The sequence below is a fragment of the Sander vitreus genome, chromosome 6, assembly GCF_031162955.1.
Source record: "Sander vitreus isolate 19-12246 chromosome 6, sanVit1, whole genome shotgun sequence".
NCBI lineage: Eukaryota > Metazoa > Chordata > Actinopteri > Perciformes > Percidae > Sander > Sander vitreus.
In genome coordinates, this window is record NC_135860.1 from 19840553 (window position 1) to 19862018 (window position 21466).

Here is a 21466-nt window from a genome sequence, read left to right on the forward strand (position 1 = left end):
TCAAGCGTTGTGAATTGGCTTAGTTCAGAAAACAGGAAACCAGCAGAGAACAAGTCATTAACTTCACAACAAGCTAAAACTGAGGTGTGTGTGTGTGTGTGTGTGTGTGTGTGTGTGTGTGTGTGTGTGTGTGTGTGTGTGTGTGTGTGTGTGTGCACTTGAGAAAATGAAACAGCTTGTGGATAATGGCTCTTGGCAGTTCCTAACACATCCTTGTCTTATTGACACTTCCTTTGGATTATACCATATTTCCTTCACACAAACCACAAACACACAGGATACGTAGAGCTTCACTATAATTACAGGAGTTAGGTTTTCCTTCATTAAGTAGTGTTAATTTATTATTAGGCCTCTCAGACCACATTACCTATCCTTCCTGTCTTTAGAAAGAATAGAACACACATTCCGCGTATTGCAGGGCCATGACTGCCTGACATGCATCTTCAAAACATGTCAGAGCAGCAGTGAAACTCGATGCCTCACAGTGGTCACAAAGCGCTGTTGGCAAAACAGTGCAACTCATTAACACCCTGACAAAACAAGTGTTTGTTCCTTGTTTCATTCCCATACTACTCTTGACCCCATTTAATTTAAAGTCAAAAACACTATTAATATTGTTGCAAAGATATTATTCACTCCTGTTTCTTGTTCATTATCAGCTTGTCATGACAGATTTAAAGTTGATCACAGAAGTGGTCAGTCAATGTTGTCCCTTACTAACTGACTATAGTTTACCATTGCCGTTTTTCAATCAATGAAATGCTGTAATGTGGGTTTGACTCAAGGTTATCTGTGCGCCTACAGGACTGAGATTATGTTTGAGTTGCCACAGTTTCCTCATTTGCTTGTTACACATTTTCCGTATTTGCTTAATATGTTTGTTTTTCTTTATCCCTCAAAGAAATCATATTTGTACACTACTATCGGAAAGTACATTGACTTGTTTCCCACGTAAAAACTGACTCACCCATCAGATTTACCTGTAAACTCTGGGACTGACTCATATTGTTCAGTTAGATGATCAGAGGTAGAACACTACCTCTGATTTCAAGGCTTCTTCAGTCAAGGTTTTGTTATTTTTTTATGGGTCATGAAATTAATTTGGCTTAATAAAACATACAGAAAAAAACATACCTTGTCACATCTAAAAGCAACCAGAAATTGGTTATAGGTTTAACTAGAAGGCCTGTAGTGTGTTTAATGTAGGTTTTGGCCACACACACACACACACACACACACACACACACACACACACACACAAACCAATTCAATTTTATTTCAAGTGCAATATCACCATAAGACATGGTCTTAAAACACTGTATAACAGGGAATTCAGTGAAAGTTAGGATTAAAAATAAAAAAAATACATTTAAAATCATTGCGGGTATATATGTACATAAAAGTGAAATAAAAAGTGGTGCAAGGGTAAAAACAAAAGATAGAGGAAGTCATAATAATGGTCCATAATGTTTGGAAAAAATAAATGTTTTGATTTTAAAGTGGTGATAGAGCTGGCTTCTCTGACATACAAGCAAGCAAGCACCAGATTAGATTTAGAACGCTGACACCCGCATCTTTATAGGTATGCATGAGTTGGAGTAAGGTAGTGTGGCGGTACAATGTGAACAACCCCTCACAAACAAAGTCATGTAACAAGGCATTAAGGTCTTAACTGTGTGCTGTTAAATGTGCTTGCACCCTCCCAGTGCGCACACATACACACAGGTAAGGTCAGCTGATACTTGGGTACATGTAAGAACACAGTCATGTTTCACTGTCTGACTCACCTTTCATGCTCTCTGTTACTCTCTCACATATCATATTCTCTTGCTCAGTGTTTGAGTCACCCTGCCTTTCATAGGTCATTCTCAACCACGCAGTTTCACTCAGTTGATGGACTGATGGAATCTGTTTGTCACTGCCAGCAAGCTTTTGTTTTGTGTTTTTATGTTTCTAAATTCCTGTACACGGTTGTCTACAGGGAGGGAAATTTGCCGCCAAAATAGTAAGCTTGAAAGTTAAGTAATGTTTAGCATTGTTAGCTATTAAACCCTGAAGGATGCCCTCTTCCCTTATACCATTTCAGTCCATCTACTGTTATGTGTCCCACAGTTTTATATTAAGTAATATAGTTATATTTATATTCAGTTCTGTAATCTTAGGCAGTTAGACTGTGAGAGAAATATTTCTAACCGCTGATGGAAACATTTACTACACTATCTTAATACGCTTTTTAAAGTTTACTGTCATATACAAATATACAAGAAAGAGATGGAAAACAACTAGAACCTGTTTGTTGCAAAATGTAGATTTTCTAAGATCCTATTTGTGACAACAAAGCATAAGCAAGCTTGCTTCTTGTGTATGTGCTTGTACATAGTCTTTCAAGGAATATTAGTGACAGATGAAAGCTTTAAAGCAGTAGAGATATTTTATGATGTTTATCATCGTTATCAAGTTCATGGTAAAGTTAATAAAAAATGTGTTGGCAGTATTTAACTGATTGTCCTGTAGACTCTATCAAAGTCCTCCTGAAGTAGATCATTTTACTGGAGAAGTCACATATTAAAGGGACACTAATTGATTTTCCCTGACAGGTTCTTCCTAACTCAAGAAAAGCCCATGTGATGCTGTTCTTGGGCCCTAGTGACTATCAGCTTAATGATTCATAAAATGATTAGTTAGTTAAAAAGAATTAGTCAGTTAATTATCTGTCTAACAGAAAACAACCATCTTCAGCATAAATCAAAAGTATGTTCTGTATAACACAGTGTTCACCCTGGTTTTCTGTTTCTACCATTTTCAAAGTTTCATGTCTTTGATTAAATGTTCTGTAGTTAGGCCTAACTTTGTCGAACATTGAGATTGACTGTGTCTGCATAACTACAATTGCTCATAATTAACTTGCTTGCCAGCTAACCTGCGAGCAATTGTAGCCTCCCAATCAGCTGGAGAAGCAGCATGTGAGTCCAAAGCTTCTCTTCTGTTGCGAGTAAGCTTGTCTGAACACAGTGGTGAACAAACACCCCTTAACTAAGAAACATTTTCAATATTGGTCATTTTTGGCTAAACAATTACCTTGGTGGTCCCTTTAATTTCCATTCATCGGTTTTGAAAGAGAGGTATTTCTCCCTTTTTACTTTTAACCCATTTTATTTATTTTTTTTAATTTTAGAAGATCCAATTATATCTCCCTCTGTGCAAAAAGAAAATATGGATGTGTGTAGTATTTTTTGTCAGTAGCAATGTTTCTAGCTTGCTGTGGTTATGCAACTTGATAGAGAGAGCACGAAAAGCTACACTTAAAGCGAACTCAGCATTCATTCGATTCACGTGAGGCTTTTATGTTCAGCATTTATGCGTTGCTTTAATGTTACCAATATCTGTGCATGTCTGGTCAACACAGCGACATTGAATGATGAATCACATACTGCGGGTATGTCAATGAAGGTTGAATTAAATTGAAATAAAGTGCAAAGGGACAGTCCATTTAACGCCTGGCTAGACAGTCACAAGTGTCATGCCTTTGCACTGCAGCCCTTCTTAGATGTGTGTGTGTGTGTGTGTGTGTGTGTGTGTGTGTGTGTGTGTGTAAAATAACTGCCTGTGTGTGAGTGAGTGGATGGATGGATTTGAGGTGTCTGTGTGCTCTTATTACTCCTCCCTCAGACTAATGAAATATGTATGTGTGTGTTCTCATTACCCTTCTCCAAGGCTAATGAAATGTGTGTGTGTGTGTCTGCATGTGTAAGTGTGTGTGTTAAATTGAACTGCAGTTCTGCTCTGCTGTGTTCAGGCTGTTTCATTAAATGATAAAGTTTACTGATGACTCCAGTGGGATCATTATTTACTTGGCTCTCCATTCATTCCACAGCAGCCACCTCGATCTTTACAAATGACCTGCTACATAGAAAGAGAGGGGTTATTTTGCACTGCAGGTTTAGAGATAAATTACTTGGTATTCTCTTAGTGGAGTTATGACATAGCCAACATGTTTACACACCCCATTTGGACTTTTATCCAATATCAGTTGTTTACCTATTAGAAAGAAAAAGATAGAGTTTACCTAGAAAAGCACAGTTAAAAAATAGGATTATAAGGATAATCATTACATGAACGCCACACATTTCTGATTGCCTTTTTTTTTTTTAAATATTCAAAACTGAATTTCAGCTATCCCCATTAGCGATAAATAATAGTTAAGAGAAACCGTGATCTAGGGAGAAAAGTACGTGAGTCTGAGAGACTCAAGAGTACTGTCACCGTGCATAGGGTTTTCACCTGAGTATAAGTAAAAAATAAGCATTCCACACTCCATTTTCTAAACCTACAAGATAGACTGAGAGACAGAAAAGATTTAAGAAGAGAATGAGTGAGATACAGGTTGAGAAAGTCTCTGTGACAGCTCCTCTGAGGCCAACTGACGCCATCACCTGTCTCATTCTGCCTCTTAACCAATCATGTGTCTGTCACCTCTCTACTCTCACGCACACGGCAGTCAGCTTTTGCTTCTTTTGCATCCTTCAGTCGTTGAATCACTTTAGGGCAACATGCCAGAATGCAACAACCAACTCCTGCCTCTCATACTCATTGCATTACAAGCTGCAAACCGTTTACTCATTTAGAACATCCGTATTTATGAATATTAACCTTTATACATTGTATACCTCAATCAGTACTAGTGTCAATTGGGTATCCAAAGTCATTTTACAGTGATTGATTAAAGCCACAGTGAGACACATTGTTTGGCTGTATATCTTTTATCTGGCAGAAATCCTCCTGTTATCTGGCCAGTCACCTGGCACCTCCTCAACGAGTTGTGACAGTCCCTTCCTTCATCCTGGATGGTAAAAGTGGTTGAGAAAAGTGAGTGATAACCAAGCAGACCTCTGTCTCTCTCTCTGTGTCCCTGTGAATTGAGCTACTACATGACAGTGCCATTACCTCCAGCTGCCACGGCTAAATCAAACACTTAAAGGGGTGATAGAATGCAAAACCGATTTTACCTTGTCATAGTTGAATAACGACAGTTCGGTGGGTAAATAGGACATACATAGAAGTTCAAAATCCCATTGATACCCCTTTACTATGCAAATCTCACATTTTGAAACTGCCACTGAAAACGGGCGAATCTGAACAAAGCTAAAAGTTGACGTAAGCATCTCAACTCCTAGTCTTTGTCACGCCCCAACATTTGCATAGGCTACACCACTGACCTGAGGTCAGCTTATTCTTCTGAATCTAGCTAGGTCATGCAGAGCTCCAGAGGTCCGCTATTTAATTACTAAATTCACTTCTGAGACTTTTTTATGCGAGAAATCAACTATGTAGCGGTCAAATATGGGCCGTTTTACAAAAATTGATGGCTAATTGCAAATTTTGTCCGACTGTGTGTCGCAGTTCAGCAGGAGCTCAGCAGGCTACGTGACAGTGGCCGGTGCTGCCTCTCCGCCCGGCGTGTCCTACTTCATAGACTCTGGCTCGCTGTGAGCTAGCTGGATCTCCATCACGAAGGGAAGCCCGCGGCGCTCCATACCCGCGCAAAGTCACCGTTTCTGGGTTACTGGACTACAAAATGCCAAGGCCCTGATAGAGCTCCAGGGCCTGTAGCTAGCCGCGATCTTTACCCAGAGGATTGAAGGGACAGTAGCAGCTAACAAAATCCCTAATGTTCACAAAAATACATTAAATTGAAATCAGACACCATTGTTAGCTTTATAAGACCTTGGGGTAGATGTTATATAAGTGGCGTGACAAAATTCAAACTGTAAATATACTCTAATTATGCCGAAAGTGAAGCTAACTAGCCGCGATCTGTACACATTGGATTGAAGGGACAGTAGCAGCTAACGAAATCCCTAGCTATTGTTCACAAAAATGCATTAAATTGAAATTGGACACCATTGTTAGCTTCATAAGACCCAGGGGTAGATGTTATATAAGTGGCGTGACGAAATTCAAACTGTAAATATACTCTAGCTATGCCGGCAGCTGGCAGCCAGCCAGCCCCGTGCTCCGGTAGTCCAGTAACCGAGAAACTGTGACTTTCACTGGGTATGGAGGTTGCCGTTTTCTTGTCAGACTGTGTGGAGCTCCTAAAGTCCGACACGTCTTACCAAATTTGCAATTAGCCATCAATTTTCGTAAAACGGCCCATATTTGTGCTTTATATAGTTGATTTCTCGCATAAAAAAGTCTCAGAAGTGAATTTAATAACGAAATAGCAGACAAACAATGCATAACTTTGCTGTGTCTGAAATATGAGACCTGCTGTCTAGTCTCCAATGGATGTGTATGTGGTTCGCTCAAACCAATCAGTGCGCAGCTCATCTAAATATTCATGAGCATACCATATTTAGAAGAAAAGCTCTTGGGCTCTCAAATAGGGCCATATTCACAGGGTAGTGAAGGACCCATAAAATAGCATTCGGGCAATTTTCAGCCCAACCGATGTTACATACCCTATTAGGAGACCTTAAGGAACAGTGTGAAATACCCTATATAATCATTCTATCACCCCTTTAAGTGTCTGAGTGATTGCTTACACTCCTTCACCATTTATTAGGTTCCTTTTGTCTACCCTGAGGAAGGAATCATTTTCTATTAGATATATGATACCGTGTGCATGAGATGTTTTTCATTCACTTAATTTACATGAATATGAAATGCATACACAGAAGTATAGCAAAGTAAAGAAGAAAAACTGCAGTAAAAAATCATGCATGTGAGGGTAGACAAACAAACCTGAAGAAACTAAAGAGAACATCAAGCAATGCCAACACAAATCAAGATGACAAACCGAGAAAGAAATGACCTGGATAACACAATACAAGTGACAACTGTTTATTTAACTTCACCGACAATTTTCCATTACATGTATTTCAGGCAGCAGTAATATTGAGCATTAAACATATTACATGTGATCATGTTCTTGAGGTTTTGATCACATCTTCAAAAGAAGTTTAGTCACACTAAATCGCTGCAAATGAAGTTATGGATGACCTTTAAAGCTGTGCTGTTGTGTATATTGTGTATTTGAGGGATTTGATGAAGTAAATGAGTCAGCCTGATGGCGGATGTTTTTTGTTTTAAGAATAATTCACGGACTCATAAGGGTCAAGTTCATTTCACAAGACTGTTGTATAGATGATTTTGGATGCTTAAGTATTTTAAGTGTAACCTAGTGGCAGTTGAATGCCCCTGACTTATTGGCATCATTTTGAAGAAAACACTTTGTGCTACTGCATAATTCACAGAGGGAATTGTTTTGATCATTAAAAAGGTGCTTTTTGTTCCACAGTGTAACAATAAAAGCAACCTAACTGTCTTCAAGGTATTCAAGAGTTTCAAATTCCCGTTTTACAATGAACTGATAGGCATACATCTAATATTAGGACAGATTAATCTACTGTAGTAGGCAGTTTTAAGGTGACAGTCAAACACTTGTTTTAACCTTTAGTGACATGAGGAGGTGATCATCAATGTTAGTATTGGAAACGACTATGAGAACTTAACATAACCCCACTGCGCATCCCCACATGAGTATTGATTATGTCTGACTTAAATATAATTTTGACACAGTATGTTTGGTTCTGTAATCCTCAACTTCAGTCCTTGAATAATTTGTTTTCACTCTCCCCAGCTGCTGCTCTAAAGCCATCGGATTACTTGTTAATGTGGTTTTATTTAGGAGTTGAGTTTCCTCAAGACAGCAACTTTCCAAAGTTTTTACATTTCACAAAAAAAAACTCCCCACAGCACATCTCTTTCCCATTTTCATCTCTTTCTACCTCTCTTCATCGCAACGTCTCTCTCTCCCTTCAGTGTCCGACTCCTACGCTACATCGGCCCCACTGTGCCACATATTATCATTTCAGAGAACACACACACAGTGCACTTACTGCAGCACAGATGGGTTGCATGGTCTCTTTCCGACAGATGAATAGGTAAATATTTACCTTCCCAGATTGTCTTTCTTCCACTCTCATCCTTCCATACCTCCAATCATCGGCTCTCTCTCTAGACCTCCATGCCACACGTCTTTTTTTTTTTCCTTGCTGTCGTTTTCAGGGATTTTCTGTCCCAATGGTCTCACCTTCGTCTTATCACAGGGGGCGCTCATAGGCATCTGTTGTGCAAACACCTTTGCATACACATGCACATATTTTGAATATATGATGAAGAGGATGGCTGTATGCGTATGGAAACTCATACACACATGCATGCACATAATGAGGGCATCAGCAAACAAAGAGTTGATAATAATTGGGCTGAAGACAATGGCGTGTTATATGAAACTTAATTCAACCCATTAAGGCAGATGGGGGACTGACTGTGCTTATCTTTAGTTTTAATTAAAGACTTTAGTCTCCTATGAACACATTCTCCTTGTGTAAATGCTAACTCAGACTGGAAGCATATTGGGGCTAATGGAGGCTACTGTCCCTTAGGGATGTGGTCTCTTTGCCTCCATGGGGCAGGGGGAGAAATGATAGGAACAAAGCACAAACACCTGTTTTCCATCCTCCTTCTGTCTCTCATCATACAGACGTGTACATAACATATTCACAGGATATTAGTTTACTTTCCATTAAAACAGATCATTCATAGTCTCAGACATTGTTAAACAGAGAACTAATTAAATGTAGCTTCTATAAACAGACATTTAGGATGCATTTAAATATGCCATTTAGAGAGGCAATAAAGGTGATTGACACTGGAGAATTTGATTTATATTCTTCATTGCTGCCTGCCTGGTGTAAAATGTTGAGCCCCATTTTTCCATGCATACCTTTTTATCACGCAGTGTATTATATTATTTTCCATCTTCGTCCGCTTATCCGGTATCGGGTCGCGGGGGTAGCAGCTCCAGCAGGGGACCCCAAACTTCCCTTTCCCGAGCCACATTAACCAGCTCCGAATGGGGGATCCCGAGGCGTTCCCAGGCCAGGTTAGAGATATAATCCCTCCACCTAGTCCTGGGTCTTCCCCGAGGCCTCCTCCCAGCTGGACGTGCCTGGAACACCTCCCTAGGGAGGCGCCCAGGGGGCATCCTTACCAGATGCCCGAACCACCTCAACTGGCTCCTTTCGACGCGGAGGAGCAGCGGCTTTACTCCGAGCTCCTCACGGATAACTGAGCTTCTCACCCTATCTCTAAGGGAGACACCAGCTACCCTCCTGAGGAAACCCATTTCGGCCGCTTGGTACCCTGGATCTTGTTCTTTCGGTCATGACCCAGCCTTCATGACCATAGGTGAGGGTAGGAACAAAAACTGACCGGTAGATTGAGAGCTTTGCCTTCTGGCTCAGCTCTCTTTTCGTCACAACGGTGTGATAAATTGAATGTAATACCGCACCCGCTGCGCCAATTCTCTGACCAATCTCCTGCTCCATTGTCCCCTCACTCGCGAACAAGACCCCAAGGTACTTGAACTCCTTCACTTGGGGTAAGGACTCATTCCCTACCTGGAGAAGGCACTCCATCGGTTTCCTGCTGAGAACCATGGCCTCCGATTTAGAGGTGCTGATCCTCATCCCAGCCACTTCACACTCGGCTGCGAACCGATCTGAAGGTCACAGGCCTGTGATGCCACCAGGACCACATCATCTGCAAAAAGCAGCGATGAGATCCCCAGCCCACCGAACTGCAACCCCTCTCCACCCCGACTACGCCTCGATATCCTGTCCATAAATACTACAAACAGGATTGGTGACAAAGCGCAGCCTTGGCGGAGGCCAACTCTCACCTGAAACGAGTCCGACTTACTGCCGAGAACCCGGACACAGCTCTCGCTTTGGTCGTACAGAGATTGGATGGCCCTGAGAAGGGACCCCCTCACCCCGTACTCCCGCAGCACCTCCCACAGTGTCTCCTGGGGCACCCGGTCATACGCCTTCTCCAGATCCACCAAACACATGTAGACCGGTTGGGCATACTCCCAGGGTCCCTCCAGGATCCTTGCGAGAGTAAAGATCTGGTCCGTTGTTCCACGACCAGGACGGAATCCGCATTGTTTCTCTTCAACCTGAGGTTCAACTATCGACCGAACCCTCCTTTCCAGCACCTTGGAGTAGACTTTACCGGGGAGGCTGAGAAGTGTGATACCCCTGTAATTGGCACGCACCCTCTGGTCCCCCTTTTTAAAAAGGGGAACCACCACCCCGGTCTGCCACTCCTTAGGCACCGTCCCAGACTTCCACGCAATGTTGAAGAGGCGTGTCAACCAAGACAACCCCTCCACATCCAGAGCTTTAAGCATTTCTGGACGGATCTCATCAATCCCTGGGGCTTTGCCATTGTGGAGTTGTTTAACTACCTCAGCAACTTCCACCAGGGAAATTGACGACAATCCCCCATCATCCTCCAGCTCTGCCTCTACCATAGAGGGCGTATTGGATTTAGGAGTTCCTCAAAGTGCTCCTTCCACCGCCCTATTACCTCCTCAGTTGAGGTCAACAGCGTCCCATCCTTACTGTACACAGCTTGGATGGTTCACCGCTTCCCCCTCCTGAGGTGGCGAACGGTTTTCCAGAAGCACCTTGGTGCCGACCGAAAGTCTTTCTCCATGTCTTCTCCGAACTTCACCCACACCTGCTGCTTTGCCTCTTTCACGGCAGAGGCTGCAGCCCTTCGGGCCCTTCGTTACCTTGCAACTGCCTCCGGAGTCCTCTGGGATAACATATCCCGGAAAGACTCCTTCTTCAGTCGGACAGCTTCCCTGACCACCGGTGTCCACCACGGTGTCCGTGGGTTACCGCCCCTTGAGGCACCTAAGACCACAGCTCCTTGCCGCAGCTTCAGCAATGGAAACTTTGAACATTGTCCACTCGGGTTCAATGCCTCCAGCCTCCACAGGGATGCACGAAAAGCTCCGCCGGAGGTGTGAGTTGAAAGTCTGTCAGACAGGGGCCTCCTCCAGACGTTCCCAATTTACCCGCACTACCCATTTGGGCTTACCAGGTCTGTCCAGAGTCTTCCCCCACCCCCTGACCCAACTCACCACCAGATGGTGATCAGTTGACAGCTCCGCTCCTCTCTTCACCCGAGTGTCCAAAACATACGGCCTCAGATCAGATGAAACAATTATAAAATCGATCATTGACCTTTGGCCTAGGGTGCTCTGGTACCAAGTACACTTATGAGCATCCCTATTTTCGAACATGGTGTTCGTTATAGACAATCCATGACTAGCACAGAAGTCCAACAACAAACAACCACTCTGGTTTAGATCAGGGAGGCCGTTCCTCCCAATCACGCCTCTCCATGTGTCTCCATCATTGCCCACGTGCGCGTTGAAGTCCCCCAGCAGAACTATGGAGTCCTCCACTGGAGCCCCATGCAGGACTCCACTCAAGGTCTCCAAGAAGGCCGAATACTCCGAACTCTTGTTTGGTGCATATGCACAAACAACAGTCAGAGTTTCCCCCCCATATATATATTGTTATATTATTATATTACTGTTTCTTTCTTCTTTTTGATTTGGATGAAACTTCATAAACTGTGATGTCCCCCTCTATTTCTTTTCACGTTTCATCCAACATCAGTCTATGCATTAATTCCTACTCTTAGTACTTTGTGCTATATTATGCTCTCTGCAGCGTGTGACACCACTTTTCTTTTTTTAATTTATTTTGCGATAAAGAATACTGTCTCTGGTATCATTTTCTAATCATTGTTAACTCTTTCTCTGGGCCTGATATTCCAGATAATATCTGTTTGACCAATCCTGTCCGTTTATCTGCTTTTCACACACCAAAGACACTCATCTTGCTCTGTCAGTGTTTTTGGTTACTCTGCATCCAGTTCTCTCAGTTTATTGGTTATTTAACTAATTTCTAATTTTTTTTAAAAAGAAATATGTGATCAATATGTCCTGGTTTAATGTGATAATGTCCCACATACACTTAGTCCACTATATTTAAACATGAATTTGCATATTCTGTATCTTAATTTCTTTTCCCAACAAGTCAAAATTCTATCTTGAGATCTACTTTGACATTTTAAATAGAGTTGTAATGCAAAATAGGATGGATGGATACTTTATGAACATAAAACTGATGGGCTTGTTGGGGGGGAGGGAGACAACACAAATCTCTCATTCACTGTTAAAATGATGTCTAGTACTTTGTGAAAATGTTTTTATACTAACCTGTTTTTCAGTTTTGACAATAGCCCTAATCCTGCATCGGTTTAATTGAAAACAAGTTGAGCTGACACCTAATCTGTCATATTTCATATGTCTCTGTATCTGTGCCTTTCTCACACACTCTGTTTTTTAAAGGTGAACAATAACAAGATACATTTCTCCATCTTAACAAGGAGTGTATCCGTGTGGTTCTTGTTCATTAGTATCGCACATCACACCTCCATCACCCTTAGATCGGGGAGAGACAGAGGTGTCAAGATGACAGTGTGTGTGTGTGCATGTTTTTCTTCCCTCTCAGCCTCCACCTTAGGAAAATCCACAAAAGCCAATTCACACCAGTCTCTTTCTCTCTGTATTCTATCTTCATGTGTTAAGTTGCACCCCTGGCCTGAATTGTGATATATTTGTTTTTTTCAGCAATGGTGTACATTTTCTTAGTAGTACTGCTACTACCTACAGTATACCTTCTCCCCACCTCTACTACCGCCAAAGGGCCATTTCAAATTGGATATGCAAGCTCTGGGGAGATGCAACAGATGGTTATCTACTGTATTTAGGCTAGAGGAAAAAATGTTCGTATTGCTAATTTTATTTACTTTCTCTCCTACTGTCATTGAAATAGCTTGGGGGAATATATTTTTGATTATTTTTCTTTTTTGACAAGACAATAAATAATGTCTTTATTCAAACCTTTTTTAATCCCTGTAGAAGAAGAATGTGATTTTGTTGTTTTGTGAATAGATCCCATAGGCTGCCCACAATTTCTCAAATGTGACCTACAAAAGTACATACAGTACATGACCATGTGGGAACCTTGGCTCCAAAAAATGAACTATATCTTTCAGTTTTCAGGTCGCTTTACTTGATTTATAATTGTAGAAAGCCTACAGGCTTCAAACAGTCCTTTGTTTATCTAACAAAGTAAAGGATTAAAACCATGTTGTTTGTGTTATTATAAATAATGTAAAAAATGTAAGGGTTTTAGAACCACTGCTTGAAGGGAGTTGAGAAGTACATTGTAATCACAAATAGAAAGTGTTTATTTATTCTTCCATTTAACCATTCCATGCTCAGACTTTTTTTTTTTTTTTTTTATTTATTTTTTTAATGTATTTAGTTTTACTTTTTCCATAGGGTAGTTGTCTTGGAGGTCAAGGATGCCAGTGCCTGCAGGCCATTGGTTAATATTAATGACCATAAGCCAATTGGAACTCATCAATAGGTCAATAGGTTATCATGGAGTTGCAGATGCAGGAAGTTAATGTAATTAAAGATGCATCATGTTGTCGATTTCTGAGAAAGTATTTTCCACTCTTTTCTTAATCTGTCTGTCGCTTATGTGTGTGTTTGTTTCTTGTCTTAATGTCTTACATTCTTCATGGGTTTTCAACATTAACTAGAATGTTCTTCATATTCATACTTTTTATTCCATTGATGTCTTTGTTTTGTGTAACCAATTCTGCAGCCACGTGCTTATCTGTAAGAGCAAGGGACATATACAGTTAAGGAATCCCAGCATCAGAGGCGAGATACCTGTTTAAAAATGATTATGGAGAGAAGGAGTGGCAAGAGTTGAGATAAAATGAAAGAATGAATAGAAAGAAGAAAGCCCAAATTACTGTTGATTGATAGTTTACTCAGTCCAGTCTCTTCCATTCCATTCAATGATTATTCAAAGCAAATCTGTTCAGTTGTCTGTTACTAATGAAATCATGGCTTCTTATTGCAGACTGCTTCCTATATAACACATTACACTCATGACATTAAGAAGCTCCAGTGTCCTTCCTATTCCACTCCATCTAGAGGTTTGATAGGAACCATGTAATCAATGGCATGGCTTTCTTGTATTGAGAATGATTCCCAATTATTTCTGTATTGGATACCATTCCCAGTCTGACTTTATAGAGAAAATTTACATTTTCATAGGAGTCTAAAGTATGTACTGTAGAAAGACATGGTTTTCTAACTTAGCCTTTTACAAGCCGCCTAACTGTCAATACAAACAAAATACATAGACCCAATTAATGCATCTCTTCCCACATCCTACTGGCTACCATTAATCCATTGAGCCAGTGGGTCAATAATCAATAGCTAACGATTGATAGCCGAGTTTGCTAATCAGGTTTTTATTGGCTTAATGAATCCATGGGAAAGGCCTTAAAATGCTATGGTGATTCAGTTTTTCAAAGGCACGTATCAACAGTGGGAAAATGTCTGTGAATCTCAAACTTCAGAGTAATTTGAGATAATTGATCAATGAGTAATTGTTGGTTAATGCATGTTAGACTAAAATGTATTGTATGTGTTTTTAATTATTTGTCATTTTTAGAATTTGTTTTCCCTAAGAGCTAAGTAGACATTTGTTCAAAACATTTTGTTCACTTAGTGGAAGCCTCTCTTTTGCAGGAACACCCTGATCACATTTACACAGTTACACATTCATACCTGGAAGCTACCCAGTACAACCACAGTCTGATCTGCTGGCCACTGAGCAGCTGCACTGGAGCTAAGAGGGGGTTAAGGGCCTTGCTCAAGGGCACCTCAGTGGTGGTAATGTGTGCTGCTCTTTCACTTTCCCGGTCACAAGCTCACTTCTCTAACTTTTAGGCCACCACTGCCCCTCATGCACTATAAGCGCTTCAGCAAGGCTTTCTCGCCCTCAAAACAGCCTAATAAAGATGTTAACGTTTAAGTTGTACATACAACATAGTTTCTCCTACGTAGGAGATACTATTCTTGGCCAAAACCTACGTAGTACGTTTGTACGTACTGGTTATCTTAGAATAAAAAAAATAAAAAATTCACCTGGCCTTTCTGGGCTTCCGTAACTTACAGATAGAACTGGTGCTGAACCAAATGCTGTCGATTGGCTTCACGGTCACTCTGATGGTGTTATCTTGTTTCAATGTTAATCATCCAGAGAAGGTCAAAGGATCATCTTGCTATTTCCTTGCAACACCGGAAGTTAAGCAGACCAGTTGTTTTTAAAAATAGTTTTACAGCCAAAAATGAAAAAAAGCTTTGATATATGGTTTGATAAAAGGCTCTCTCTGTTTGTCTTTTAGGGTTCCAGGTGTAACCATTGCTACAGATTTAATCTGTGGTTTTCCTGGTGAGACGGAGGAAGACTTCCAAGAAACAGTAAACATAGTGAAACTCTACCAATTCCCCAGTCTCTTCATCAACCAGTTCTACCCCAGACCCGGTACACCTGCTGCCAAGATGGAGCAAGTACCAGCACATGTGGTGAGTGTGGACAAGGAGACGGATACTCCTTTACTACTAGTCATCTGACATATCAGAGTAGGGCTAAATTCAACTGCTCAGGTGTGAATGTTATAGAGATGTAAGTGTAATGATTTGGTCACATTGGTAGCACAATTCTCTTGCCAGAACAAGGCCATTAACAGACAATAACATTAGTACCTTTAGTGCAGGACTAAGAGATGTTTTTCAAAGCAGAAAGCATGACCTGACTCACAGCAGTTAAAAGAAGTTATCCAGGCACATGCTCACTTGGTGAGCGACTTCTGGCTTTCTTTCTTCTCTCTTTCTTCTTCTCCATGGTGTAGAGGAAAAAACTAATGGCGCTTTTCCATTACGTGGTACCTGCTCGACCTGCCTTGACTCTACTCGCCTTTTTTGGTTTTCCATTACGAAAAAAAGTCCCTGGTACCTGCTAACAGGTACTTTTTTTAGTACCACCTCCGTCGAGGTTCCAAGCGAGCTGAGCCAATACCAAAGGGGACGTGAAAGCGACAGACGGGGGTGTCCTGAACAAACCCATCCATCCATCCATCCATCTTCATCCGCTTATCCGGGGTCGGGTCGCGGGGGTAGCAGCTCCAGCAGGGGACCCCAAACTTCCCTTTCCCGGGCCACATTAACCAGCTCCGACTGGGGGATCCCGAGGCGTTCCCAGGCCAGGTTAGAGATATAATCCCTCCACCTAGTCCTGGGTCTCCCCCGAGGCCTCCTCCCAGCTGGACGTGCCTGGAACACCTCCCTAGGGAGGCGCCCAGGGGGCATCCTTACCAGATGCCCGAACCACCTCAGCTGGCTCCTTTCGACGCAAAGGAGCAGCGGCTCTACTCCGAGCTCCTCACGGATAACTGAGCTTCTCACCCTATCTCTAAGGGAGACGCCAGCTACCCTCCTGAGGAAACCCATTTCGGCCGCTTGTACCCTGGATCTTGTTCTTTCGGTCATGACCCAGCCTTCATGACCATAGGTGAGGGTAGGAACAAAAACTGACCGGTAGATTGAGAGCTTTGCCTTCTGGCTCAGCTCTCTTTCGTCACAACGGTGTGATAAATTGAATGTAATACCGCACCCTGCTGTGCCGATTCTCCAACCAATCTCCTGCTCCATTGTCCCCTCACTGCGAACAAGACCCCAAGGTACTTGAACTCCTTCACTTGGGGTAAGGACTCATTCCCTACCTGGAGAAGGCACTCCATCGGTTTCCTGCTGAGAACCATGGCCTCCGATTTAGAGGTGCTGATCCTCATCCCAGCCGCTTCACACTCGGCTGCGAACCGATCCAGTGAGTGCTGAAGGTCACAGGCCGATGATGCCATCAGGACCACATCATCTGCAAAAAGCAGCGATGAGATCCCCAGCCCACCGAACTGCAACCCCTCTCCACCCCGACTACGCCTCGATATCCTGTCCATAAATACTACAAACAGGATTGGTGACAAAGCGCAGCCCTGGCGGAGGCCAACTCTCACCTGAAACGAGTCCGACTTACTGCCGAGAACCCGGACACAGCTCTCGCTTTGGTCGTACAGAGATTGGATGGCCCTGAGAAGGGAACCCCTCACCACTTGCCACTGTGGAGTTGTTTAACTACCTCAGCAACCTCCACCAGGGAAATTGATGCCAATCCCCCCTCATCCTCCAGCTCTGCCTCTACCATAGAGGGCGTATTAGTCGGATTTAGGAGTTCCTCAAAGTGCTCCTTCCACCGCCCTATTACCTCCTCAGTTGAGGTCAACAGCGTCCCATCCTTACTGTACACAGCTTGGATGGTTCACCGCTTCCCCCTCCTGAGGTGGCGAACGGTTTTCCAGAAGCACCTGAACAAACCCGCCATTTTTAAATAGTTTAGCCAGCTGTGTTTTTTTTTTTTTGCTGCCATCCAGCTTCATTTGAAACAAAATGTGTCTTCTGGCAACAACACACCTTCCACGTTCCTTGTGTGTGTTCGCATTAGGTCACGGCAGTTTACTGCGGCGCCGCTATGACGACCAGCCACGCTGAGGCAGTACTAAAATCTGCAATGGAAAACGGACGCACAGTGAGGCAAGTAGAGTCGAGGCGAGTAGAGATGAGGCGAGTCGAGGAGGTACCATGCAATGGAAAATCGCCATAAGTTAGGGATGTCAGCTTTAAATCCAACTACAATATTTAAATGTATTATAATTTACCAAATGTCAGCTTGAACTACAGAAGCTGTTATGAGCAGTACTACTTAGTTATTGTAGGTAAAGATATTCGTACTGTATGCATATGTGTATGTGCCGTTTGTGCATGCATATACTCTACTAAGTGCACACATATATTTGCATGTATGTGTGTTGAGGAAACACAGGCCAGCCTCCTGTCAAAGCATGTTCTAGTTCTGTCATGACTTTAATATTTTAATATTACTAATCCTGAAAGACGTGTGTGGTGTGAGTGTGTGAGAGAAAGCCACACATGGTACACATAGTATGAAAGCAAACTGTTGGAAATTAACTGGGACCAGAAAATCTAAAACATGGGAGTCTTAAAACAGCAATATTTCCTGAATTTATATCAGAATTGCCACACAGAGAGGTGAAATTTTGCTATTAAGATTGTCATTTTTTGTAGAGGAAATTGACTATTAAGGTATTTCAAAACAGAATCAGTATTAGAAGTACCATTCCTTTGACTTTAACACAAGACAGAGGTTTTTCGGAGCCAATATCTAAAGTTCATTAGTAGAATAGTGTCTGCAACACGTTGCCACATGGTGGTTGTTGCTTGTTCTCTGTATAATCACACAAATCCTGACAGATACTCACTCACTCTCTCTTTCTCTCTCTCTCTCTCTCTCTCTCTCTCTCTCTCTCTCTCTCTTCCTTCCTTCCACTCTCTCTTTCTCTCAATCTGCTGCCAAATGAAACAATTAGCAGCTAATGAAGCCATCATTGTTAGGAAAGATGTGTGTAAAAAAAATAGAGAGAGAAACACAGATTGAACACATCACCATCAGCAGCTTCAGTGTTTTCCTGACCTTTTGCCTCCGGTTTCTCAGCTACATAATGTTTTGGCAGAGCCACATTTATCTATAATATAAATGTAAACTAACAACAATGTTGCTTCTGAACATGTACATTCTCTATAGCACCTGCATTGTAACTTTATGCTCATTATATTCATAATGCTCATCTTTTGCCATGTATAGATGCATAATTCTACATACATATTTCGGTCAAATGAAGCTCTCCTCCTTGTATATTTAATTCTGTTTAATGCGCAGACAGAATTACTGCTTATTTATTAATTTTTCAGTCTAGTCAACGCAGACCCTTAATAGTTGCTTACTTAAATCATTACTTAATTTGTAAATGTACATTTAATCATGTTGGTGCACAACAGGTTGGAATGTGAGTCTTTGGCCATTCGACTCTATCGCCATGTTAGATTTATAAGGGGTATTGAGACCATGTAGACAGGAATATCCTCCCGATGGAGTGTTGTCACTGGTGGAGGTGATGATGAAAGAAGAGCCTGAAGATTTGGATGGATGTGATGTGGAGCAGGGCTTCTGGTGATGGAGAAACCCTGGACACTGGGAATGATTAGAACTGGAGGTGAATGTGGTTGGATGAGGGTCACATCGATTTTGCCTGTAAAGACAACTGACAGCGGCAGAGAGGAGAACAGATTTAAAGTTTAAATGCAACAATGTGATTGACTTGTGGACATGGCAATGGCAAAATCTGGTTGGTTTAACTGAAATATACTGCCCAAAGTCAGGTGATTAGGTTGGGAGAGATAAAGACAGAGAGAGAAAGAGAGAGAGAGAATGAGAAGCATAGAAGTCTTCCTAAAATAACTTGTGCTTAAGCTTCACAAAAACATTTCTATGGAACACAATGCAACAGTTCTCACATTATTGAATCTTGACCCAGGCATTCATACTACTACTATTACTACCTACTACTTACATACTGCTACTTAATCCTGAAATGTTTTTCTTTGACCTTTTTTTCTTTACTTTGACCCCATACATTATGCTGAACCCTATACAATGTGTTTGATTCCTTCTTTCCCTTCCTCCATTTTCCCTCTCACACTTCACCATCAAAGTGTTGACACATCTCTTTCAAGTGGAGCGTCTTCATAAGTCATTCTCTTTTTCCCCTCGTCCCTCCTATCTCTCTTCGTTCTCTGAGGAGAAGCTGAGTGTGTCTTAGAGGGATCAATCCCCAGACAACCACATCACTGCTTTTCTTCGTCTTATGTCTTTTCCCCTCTGTTTTCTTTCTCCTCCATCTGTCTCATCCGACTTCTATTGTCAGCGGTTGGATGTCAGCACACATCTCATCTATCCATGACTTCATTCCACAAGCAGCTCTTTGATTGCCAGAATGTAGCATATTGCTGGTTCCCGTGGAAAACTCTTATTGCCAAATCAGCCTTTTTGTTCATATGAAATTATTTTGAGCTGGTTTTATTGTTTATTTAATGACAATGAGGTTTGGGCTAAATCACAGATTAAGCATTGTAAATTGCATGTTTATTTTGATCTGCCTAGAATAAGATCACACATTACATTGTCATCCTGCATTTTTTTAAAAACATTTTCACTGGTCATCTTAAGTGTTTTAGTTAAAGGCAGGGTTGGTAACTATTTCCAATATACACATTTTCATATATTGTTTGACATGGTCTTTACACCCCAACAGCAATAAATAACTTATGGGCTCTGAAAAAGGAGGAAAAAGATCCGTCATTTGTAGCTGCTGTGATCCTGTAAAAACGCCCACCAATCACTGCCTCTCGGTCTGCTTGGAAAGAACCAATGAAATGCCTCCTTGCCCCGCTGCACGTACTCTACCGCTCCCATGTACGAGCCTGAGCTCACTGTTCATCGTTGCATTGTTAACAGTAGTCATGTTTGTTTTGAACATTCCGCACTATAATATTAGGTGTTAGCTTACCAGTGAATGAGACATGAAGTAAAATTGCTGTCCTTTCTGCGCTCTGCTCTGAAGCAGCGGTGCACATGCACGTCTGTGTGTGGGTCAGAGCCCCGAGGGCAGGGGGAGGCGTTAAATGGAGACCAGAGGAGGTGCTACTTTCAAATCTTGCTAGCTTTTTAACATTACCAACTCTGCCTTTAATTGTGAGTATATTTGTGCTTGGCAGAGAATAGTAAATGCTGAGAGAAAAAGAGTCAGAATTATTATATATAGGGTGACTGTAACCAGTAAACCTGCTTCTGTGGTTAAAGCTGCCCACAACATCACATCATCAGTCAGCATGCACCTGTTCTCACACACACACACACACACACACACACACACACACACACACACCTACTGACACACACACACACACAGTGAGTGGTGGCAGCTAGGCGACGTCTAGGCCATGTAGGGTCAGTCATTAATAAAGTGCACCAGATGGTTTGTCTGGAACACAACTGTGTTGAATAGCCACAGGAGGGATGGATGGAGAACTAGATGGAGTAGTACGCAGAGACAGAAGGAGGCCTGAGAGAGAGAGAGAGGGGAGGGGGGGTTATTTGGCAACTATGAGTGCTCACCTACTAAATGTAACACCTAAGGTAGTTGAGGATGTCAATCTCACCATTTGGCTGTGGTGAAGCTTTGTTTATATGACTTACATTAACCTTACTAATGTCACACACTGCCCCTTTAAAAGCAAGTGCATGCCAAGTAAGCGACAGTAAGCACACATGACAGTTTGCCTTTTCATTGCAAGGCAAAGCAGATTTTAAGACTTAGCAAAACTCATTCATTCACAGATTGTGGAACCGACATACTGGTTTAGTGTACCTCAATTTACTATATCTGTAATATCTGATTTTCTCCATATCGCCCAGCCCTAGTCTAAGGTGTGTTTTGATTTGAAAGCAGGTGTAGGGCATTGCACTGCTGGAACATGTCTAAAGGTGGGCATTTAGTATTTGGGTTAGGCATGTCCACAGGAGCTAGTGTTTTGACAGCAGTGGACATTGTGTTTGATGAACTGGTTAATTAAATTGTCAATACACACCGTTCTCCAGAATACAACGAGTCACAATTATTGAATTGT

At 42.0% G+C, this 21466-nt stretch overlaps 1 protein-coding gene across 1 annotated transcript in view; it reads left to right on the top strand.

Moving 5' to 3' along the window:
* Window positions 1-21466, top strand: part of cdkal1 (CDK5 regulatory subunit associated protein 1-like 1) — a 281333-nt gene that overhangs the window by 180071 nt on the left and 79796 nt on the right. The window contains exon 11 of the mRNA XM_078253409.1: window positions 15214-15394. Within this exon, the coding sequence (XP_078109535.1) occupies window positions 15214-15394 (181 nt within the window). The remainder of the gene's footprint in view (window positions 1-15213; window positions 15395-21466) is intronic.